Below are 9,538 nucleotides of genomic sequence, written 5' to 3'. Positions count from 1 at the left end.
ATAATGTTAAAAGCCAATCACACCATAAATTAGAAAAACCATATTTTTGCAGAACTTGAAATAAAAACTTCCAACTTACTGAGTCATAAGCTTATGAGATGTCTAATTTGAGAGCAACATTACCTCATCTTATTTTTTTCTTCATCTCATTAACCATTTCAGAAGCTAATAAAACTTGTTCATGAATGCTCCTACCTTTGATGTATGCAGCTTGTTGTGGAGATATTAGTTTCGCCATCAGTGTATTCATTCTTGTTGTAATGATTTTAGTGAAAATTTTGAACAAAACATTGCTTAATCCAATGGGCCTGAATTGATTTGCTTTCTTTGCTCCCTGAAATTTGGGAAGAAGTACCAAGAAATTAGACTTAAGTCCTTTTGGGATGAATCTTCTTTTCCAACAAAATTGAATTGCTGCTACTAAATCTTCATGAATTATTTCCCAGCAAGTTCTGTAAAAGATGCCAGAGTAACTGTCAGGACCAGGAGAGCTATCTGGATCCATTTCAAATATAATTCTTTTAATTTCCTCTGCATCAGGTACGGAATCCAACACTGCTTGATCAGAATCAGTCTTAGCTGCAGGAATGACATTCAATAGATCATCATCAATATTAACTTCTTGGTATGCAATTTTTTGCTGAAAATGTTGGACTAGAGCTTCAACAATTTTTGATTGGTCTGAGATGATGTTGCCATTGCCATCATCAAGTTCACTAATTAAATTTTTTGCTTGCCTCAACTACATCTTGGTATGAAAATAGTTGGTGTTAGTTGCTCCTTCTTGTACCCATTTTTCTCTTGACTTTTGTCTTAGAAAAATATTGGCATGCACCTCCCTGTTAGCATGTTCATTTTGAGCCTCCACTAAATTAGTGAATGCATCTACATCATGAGGATGACTATCAGAAAATTGCATTGCAGCTTGAACTTTTTCCTTTGCTTCCTTTATTTTAACTTGAACATTACCAAAAACACTCCAGTTCCAGTCATTAAGTATTTTCTTTAAGTTTTTTAGTTTCTGCATAAATATGAAAGCATGATCTCCAATAACAGTTTTTGACCAACATTGTTTTACCACAGATAAAAAGGTTGGATGATATATCCACATTTTCTGAAATTTTCTTGGACTATTAAATGGCTTGGGAATGTTAGCACATCCTCCCAAAAGTGGTGCATGATCTGATACAATTCTCAATCCAACTTTGTATCCCTAATCTCCATGTAAATCTAACCATTGTTGATTAAAAATTGCTCTATCAAGTGTGCAGAGTATTATGTTTCTTCCTTGTTGACAGTTAGACCATGAGAACTGCAATCCTGTTTTAAGAGCTTGAATTAATTCACACCTATCTAAGCAGTTTGAAAAGTCCAACATTGAAGCCCTATTTGGAGATTTACCACCAATTTTTTCATCTTGTGAGATAAAAGCATTAAAATCTCCTAACGCAATCCATGATTTTTTTAAATCACTAATTATTTCCATCTCTGACCATAAGAATCTTTGAGTCTTTTTCACATGAGCATGAATACCAGAAACCAAAAAATCACCAATGCTGACTGTTATCATTTGACTAGACATGGATATTACCTGAGGAGTAGAAATACCTTTATTCCAAAATAACCATATATTACCTTTATTATTTGAGAAAGAATTATGAATTACCATATATTTTATTCCTGGAAGATTCAGTTTATTACAGAATGAAGCAGTACACTTAACTTTTGGTTATGCTATCCAAACTAATGAGGGATTAAACTGATTCACCAAAGTCCTTAGTTTATCTTGAGCCCTAGGTCTTTTCAAGCCCCGGATATTCCAAAATATGATCTTCATTTAACATGAGGAGGGTTTTTAGAACCCCCTTTTCCTTGATTTTTCCTGAATTTATATTTGTTGCTGGTAGGAGCAAGTTTAGTTACCTTTTCTGGAGTTTGAGAAGCAGATGAAGAAGCGGTGTTGGCTACCATTTCTTTTTCTACTATCTTGGACCATGAAGTAATATTAACTGCTTCATTTGAAACTTGACCTGTATTTCCATCCAAAAATTTGATAGTGCTATTAAGTGAGCTATTTGCTTCAACAATTTCCAGAATTCTGGGAATTTCCATGATAACAGATTCAACATTTATTTTACCTTCTTCACTTTCTAGTGCACTAAATATCCCTTTCTCTGTTATTTTGGCTTAAATGTTTACTTTAATAATTGGTGTTTCATGAATGGCATTGACTATAGAATCTTCACCATCCTTACCACAGATATCAAAAGGAATATGATTATTGATAGTCTTTGGAGTTCGTTGATGAGTAACTGACTTGATAGAAGGAGTTTGTTGTTGAGTGTTAACTGAATTGATAGAAGGAGTTTGTTGCTGAGGAATTGATGTACTCTTGATAGTATTTTGAGACTTGCCTACTGGATTAGCTTTGTTTTTCTCTACTCTGCATTCAGTGACCAAATGACCAACTATCTTGCATGTAGAGCAAAATTTTGGACATATTGGAATTGATATACTTTGAAAGAAGCTTCCATATTTGGTACCAATCCAAATTTTATTTGGAATAGTCTTAGCAAAATCTACATCAACAAGAACATTCGCATAATAACCAACTTCACATTTAGTTGTTGCTTCATCTAACTTAATAGGATTTCCAAATTCTCTACATATTGCAAATAAAATCTTCTCACTCCAAAATTCAAGACCAAGCCCTGGAAATCTTACCCATAATGTATCCCTAGACGTTCTTTGACTTTCTGGTCGAAAATTAGATATCCAATTTCGAACTTGCAAAATTTGATTTGATACTTCCCATTTTCCTTCTTTGATGTATTGACGATCAGTTTCATTATCTAGCTTAATTGTGAAAAAACCCCTTCCCAATGGAATTAGTTTACAGTCTCCAACCAATTTCCATTGTTTGCGAATGATAGTAACAGTATCAACAAACTTGATATTTTGTAAAAGTAATCTTCCTATAATTGAGAATTTCCAAGGATTCAAACAATCTTCAAATAAATCATCAGGTAATTCGATTGAAGGAATTATCTGTGAATTTGTTTCTTTACTAAAACCTAACTTTTCAGACATAGTTGCTTCAATACAAGTAGTTTTAGGACAAGAATCCATGAACCACCTGAATTAAAAGCTACTAATCATGATAAAATTGATGAAGAATTATTTGTAATGATTTTTTACCTGAAATCAATGGATCTGATTACGAGAAACGAAGATGAAGTTGAAATTTTTTTCGTCGAGTTAGTCGCCCGAGTTGCAGAACTTAACTCGTCTGTTTTATTTTTTCGCAAGCCAAAATCAAAAGGTTTAACCCCAATCATGGTACGTACGTCCATCCATTCAATATCCTTTTCCTTTTCCATCTTAACAACAATAATACCAGTATACTAACCAAATCAAAAATTGTTAACCAACCTGAAAATTGTCATCTGGTGCATAACGCAGGTTATATGTGCATCACCTTGACACACCAAATTAAAAAATGCATCGTGACTGGGCTGGGCGAAACTGCACGTGGGCCGGGCGAAGCCAAATAAAGCTTCGCCGCCGCACCAGATTAAAAATGCATCACGACGAAGCGAAGCCGCACTAAATCAAAAATATGGTTAAAAGAAAAAGTCGCCAGATGCGTAGCACGTGCAAAAATCTAGTTGGAGTGTATGCTTGGAATAAAATATCTTGGAGCTTCTCCAATGGTTGTTGTGTGTGTTTTCTAGGTGTCAACATAAATAAGACATCCTCATTCCAATTTTTCCATAAGTTAAGGAGAAAAAAGTTACTCATCTCGAATGATGTTGTTTGTGATCTTTTTTTGATTAAATGTAAATTTCATTTTTAGTAATTTTAAGATTTTATTACAGCTAAAATAGTTAATTTTAGCTAGACAAAAGCTTATTAGGATAGTTTAACATCCTTAAATTGGATATCTAAAACTAGACATTCATTTTGAGGATGTTTCACAAAAATTAAACCATATCATCTTCATATTAATTTAAAGAATTGAGTTTAGAGAAATTTTTTAGGAAAAATGAATGTCTATTCTGGATTTTGACGTTTATCTTCGCATACGATCCAATGGAAAAGCCCTTCATGTTTGCCCTTACATTTGTTGCAGGCAGGAGGACTAGTAGAGCTCCCGCAGATGTGTCTCGTTTTCTTAGTTAGTGGGACCCACATCATGGCACATCACACCCGCCGTTAGATCTTCAAAATCTTACAATTTTGTAAGAGTTTCTTTCTTTCCTCTCTCTCTCTCTCAATCATTTTATTTTACTTGTATTAATTTCTTTTTTCTTAGGGTTTTATTTTTCTTCTTCCTCTGTCTCTCTCAATCTATAGTTTTCATTTTCTACTACTTTTGGGTTCAATTTTTTTCATTCACTGAGCTTCAATCAAGATCTAACCATGTCCAATAAACAGTGAGATCTCTTTCTCTTTGTCCTTCTCTCCCTAGGGTTAGAGTTCTTTTACTCGTATTTGTTTTTTTCCCTTTCCTTTTCAAGATCTCATTTTTGTTATTTGGGAATATTCTTTTAGGGCATTTGATATTGCTTATGATTATATCAGTTGAATTAAAAAGTGGGTTTTTGATTTTTTTATTTTTTGGTTGGATTTGCAGGAATTTGAAGTTAAAAGGTGGTGATAGATGAATTGCTTTGTGGGCTTAAAGTGAAGTATATAATTTGAGCTTAGATTTTATCTGGTTATTACTTAGGAAGTGTTTTTGGAATTTGGGGGCGAACTTTTTGTTTGTGTCGATAGTGATTTTGATCTACTGGTACTACTGGGTTTGGCAATGTGTAATAACTAAGGGGTCCTCTTATTTGGAGGATCCCAAATAAAAAACAAAGAAGCTTAAATTTTGCTGATTTTGTTATCTATGGATGGATTAATACTTATTAGGGTTTTTCAGTTAGTTGACTTGAAATGAGTTCCTTATTCAACTATTTGGGAGTTATTCCAGTTTGTAAGCAGAAGAAAAAAGGATTAATTTAAGTTTGGGTTTTTGAATATTTCAAGTTTATTCTTCTGGTATGGATTCTTCAGTGCCAGAAACTAGTGGAGTTGTAGGAGGTCATGTTCTTGTTCCAACACGTTTTGTTTGGCCTTATGGCGGTACAAGGGTCTTTCTTACTGGTTCTTTCACAAGGTGAGATAGAATCTAATCCATTACTATTATGAAATGTAAATTCACGTATGGTAGGGATACTAATTCCTGAATCTTTTTCCATGCAGGTGGTCAGAGCATTTGCCAATGTCTCCAGTGGAAGGTTGCCCCACGGTTTTTCAAGCTATTTGCAGCTTAACACCAGGGTATCATCAGGTCAATATCTTTTTTTTTTTAATTCTTCCAGAATGCTTATTTACTGAGCTGTATCAGAATAGATGAAATCACCAACATATGAGTTGTGTGAGTCTTTAATTTTTGGATATTGAATTGAATTTTGTTGCCTTGTTTTGATTTTACGCAGTACAAGTTTTTTGTTGATGGAGAATGGCGTCATGACGAGTCTCAGCCTTTTGTTACTGGCAACTATGGGGTTGTGAATACAGTCTTGCTAAGTAGAGAAGCTGAGCCAATTATAAATGTTGAGTCACCTGGCTCTAGATCTAACATGGATGTGGATAATGATGCATTTCAACGTGTGGTAAGTTTGGCTTTTGAAGTTTCAATTAGTAGGGCACATGGCAGCTTCATGCCTATTGCCTCTCTCTGGTCTTGTGTTTGTTCTCATACTCTTAGTGCTTTTACGACGTGTGAGTTCCTTCATTGAGATATGAAAATACTAACAAAGAATTAGCTTAGCTTACTGCTTTCTGTGTTCATTTTTTGATACGAGACAGGTCAAAGTGTCAGATGGTTCATTACCTAGAATCTCAGAAGCTGATTTAGAGGTCTCTCGTCACCGTATTTCTGTATTCTTGTCCACACACACCGCCTATGAATTACTTCCTGAGTCAGGCAAGGTCTGGATGCTTAACCCTTATCATTCTTTCGAAAATAATTACATATGCATAGCAAAAGAGTTTCTGATTTGACTCATATATGTCAATTGCAGGTTCTTGCATTGGATGTTAATTTACCTGTGAAGCAAGCGTTTCATATTCTTTACGAGCAGGTATGTTATACACCCACTGAGGTTTTAGGAGTCCATAAGTCCAGTTCACATTTGCATAGCCTTGGTTGCCAATTTCCGCAGTTCCGATTTTCTTAGTTCACAGCCCTATACATGATCTGAAGCTTAGGGCATTTTCAAACAAAGGCACTATCAAGATAAGTTTCATATGATCCATCGAGACAATAATCTGATCTGAAGTAATTGGCGAAGAAAGCTCTGTTTATATAGGTGCTGAATTTGTAGCGTCTTAGATTTGATTTCCTAGGCTTTCCATCATTTTGTTGCCTTGAAGCAATGTAACTTCAGTTGGACGGACTTATTCTGCTTCTTTCTAAATTCTTTTGTTGGTGGGGTATACTTCCCTATTCATTTTGTCTGACAAGCTCTTTCCAGGGTATTCCTGTGGCTCCTCTGTGGGACTCCTGCAAGGGACAGTTTGTTGGAGTCCTTAGTGCTCTAGATTTTATCTTAATTTTGAAAGAGGTATGTGTACACTAGAGTTGTTTCTATTCGAAACTGTTATGAATTATGGCATCTAAAACCTTATATTCCTTGATAGAATATCGTTATCTTCTTTAATTGCAGCTTGGAAGTCTTGGCTCAAATCTGACAGAAGAAGAGCTTGAGACACACACTATATCTGCTTGGAAGGAGGGCAAATCACATCTTGAGAGGCAGATTGATGGTCATGGAAGAGCGTTTCCCAAAACTTTGATCCATGTATGTGCTTTTCTGTGGCACTATTCAAACTAGATTTTCTGTGCATTTATACAGTCACTACCTTAGAACAGAGGCGCGGTAGGAAGAAAAAGGAATTTAAAGTACTACTTTAGGCCTGGTTCATCGAGAGTAAACAATTAGGAAAATGTTATTTTTTGCAAGTTAAGTAAAATTCTCCCCCAGCCTTAGTATCTTGTTTACACATCAAGTCGTTTTCTCTAATGCACATGTATGTTACATACTAATAATAATATGATATTTAAGCCGGTCAAACAGTGTAACCAACATTTATGTGGCTACCAACACCCTTGTCATCAGTACCAGTTGCAGTGCTACTAAGGCTATCACCACCTGTGTCATTGAACATAACGGAAAACAGTGAAAGCCGTCCTGCCACGTTTCTTGTTATGTATATGGAATTTTGAACACATTCCTTCTTGGCACATATTAATCATTCATGCAGATGAGCCAACAAACGTCTTGTGAAATAAGTATGCAGACTAAATGGTAATGTCCACAGTTACATAGCACCCTGTATAATGCATTTCGTAGTATTGAGGATGGTTAGATTGATATTATTTTGTTTACATTGGTAATAATATATGTGCTCCTCTCCAACATACATTACATTATTGTACTTCAGATACAGGATTGTTATGTAATTTCACCTGCCACCAGAATAAACATCTGAATACCTTACATATAATCTCCACATACAAGTAATCTGTATCGTGCAGTATATAACATCATTTACTCTGGGGCATGTGATTTAGGCTGGGCCATATGATTGTCTGAAAGATGTTGCCTTAAAGATATTGCAAAGCAAGGTGGCTACAGTACCAATTATCCATTCTTCTACACAGGATGGTTTGTTCCCACAGCTGTTACATCTTGCTTCTCTCTCAGGAGTATTAAAATGTAAGCATTTTAATCTTCTTGTCTTGGTTCCATCTGTGTGTATGTAAGTGGAGATTTTTAATTGATTTATTACTGACAGATTAATTTTCTTGTTAAATTCCAGGTGTATGTAGGCATTTTAGACATTCTTCTAGCTCGTTGCCTATCCTGCAACAACCAATCTGCTCAATTCCTTTGGGTACATGGGTTCCAGAAATTGGGGAACCAAACGGACGACCATTGGCAATGTTGAGACCAAATGCACCTCTTAGTGCTGCCTTATCTTTATTACTTCAAGGTACATATGCATACTATACAATGAAGTTCCCATTAATTAACTGATTTGGCAGTGGTGTTTGTTTGATTTGTCTAGAGGAGAAGCTTTAACTCTTTTAAGGAAAATTTCTGACCATTGTTTACTTGTGTGCATTTTCGCTTAATGTTGTTGCAGCTCAAGTAAGTTCCATCCCAATAGTGGATGACAACGATTCATTACTGGATATATACTCACGGAGGTAATTATTTCCCTCTATCTGTCGTTTGAACATTATATTTTAAGTCTGACTGAATTCTGAAACCATATTGAAGGTTGTAGGGTTTTGTGTATTTCTCTTTCGCAGTGACATCACAGCTTTGGCGAAAGATAAGGTTTATGCTCAAATTCATCTTGATGAAATGAGCATCCTTCAGGTAACTGTTTTTTTTTTTCCTCGTGATTTTATGATCATGTCATAATACTGTACTTTTGCCTTCATGGTTACAGGCATTGCAGTTGGGTCAAGATGCAAATTCTCCCACAGGCTTATTTGAAGGACAGAGATGTCAGATGTGTTTACGGACTGATTCTCTACACAAAGTAATGGAGCGGTTATCTAATCCAGGTAAATTAAGAACACTGTTTTCTTGGATAGTGGATTACTTGCTAACTTAAAAGACCGAGCTCTATTTGGAATCATGATATTCCAAGCTTAACTTTATGTCTTTATGAATTCCAGGTGTAAGAAGACTTGTCATTGTAGAAGCTGGAAGCAAACGAGTGGAAGGTATCATTTCATTAATGGATGTATTCAGGTTCTTACTTGGGTAACTGGGATTTATTAAAGAGATTGAGAGAAGATTTTTATGCAAGTCATTGAAGAGAGAAGAGTTGTATGCAAAGTGTAAATGATCCGAATTGTCTTATATTGTTGGGTACCATTCTTTAATGTTCTACGTAGTGCGACCTCGGAAGACCTGTTTTTAGGTGACATGTAATTTGTCCACAAAGAAAACAAATTGACATGAAAGTAACATTGGTTATGCGAGCTAGATCTATTTTATTTAAAACAGTTTGGTTTTATGGTCTCTGTGTTGATCAATTAAATCTTATTTGCTTTCTCTCTTCTTCTGTTACAACCTTTAGATATAAACACGGGAAAGGATCATTGTCCTGACAAACTCCCCTGCTGGTGCGCATCGAGTTCTAGTTAACTCTATATCAAAAGGCTACTTTAGATATCGACTTTCAGAATACAGTAAGGTGACCCTCTTTTATTCTTTTTCGAAGTAATCCAAAGGTTGTTTTCGGATCAAAGTCTACTTTGTTAGGCCTATTCATATGAAGGCTATTATTGGGGCGTCGCACTTCAATAGATGGGCTTCATTTGGATTCTTAATGTACAAAAAAGTGGTTATGAGATATCCTAACCCTATATACAAATGTCTAGATTACCTTTTAACTAGAAGTGATTTTACGTCCAGGTTTGGATTAATTCCAACCGTAGAATTTTATTTGCATGTAATTT

The 9,538-nt window shown here is 35.3% G+C and overlaps 1 protein-coding gene across 1 annotated transcript; it reads left to right on the top strand.

Annotated features, from left to right (window-relative positions):
• Positions 1–4,273: 4,273 nt before the first annotated feature.
• Positions 4,274–9,098, top strand: LOC113357516 (sucrose nonfermenting 4-like protein). The gene is made up of 14 exons (XM_026600940.1): positions 4,274–4,436; positions 4,637–5,167; positions 5,254–5,341; positions 5,490–5,666; positions 5,863–5,985; positions 6,078–6,137; positions 6,531–6,620; positions 6,723–6,857; positions 7,631–7,775; positions 7,879–8,052; positions 8,206–8,269; positions 8,375–8,444; positions 8,518–8,635; positions 8,750–9,098. The coding sequence occupies exons 2-14, from the start codon at positions 5,052–5,054 to the stop codon at positions 8,839–8,841; spliced, it is 1,452 nt and encodes a 483-aa protein (XP_026456725.1). The 5' UTR covers positions 4,274–4,436; positions 4,637–5,051; the 3' UTR covers positions 8,842–9,098.
• The last annotated feature ends 440 nt before the right edge of the window (positions 9,099–9,538 follow it).

The sequence above is a fragment of the Papaver somniferum genome, chromosome 3 (assembly GCF_003573695.1).
Source record: "Papaver somniferum cultivar HN1 chromosome 3, ASM357369v1, whole genome shotgun sequence".
Taxonomy (NCBI): domain Eukaryota; kingdom Viridiplantae; phylum Streptophyta; class Magnoliopsida; order Ranunculales; family Papaveraceae; genus Papaver; species Papaver somniferum.
The sequence above is the reverse complement of the archived record's forward strand: the minus strand, read 5'-3'. Positions and strand labels throughout refer to the sequence as shown.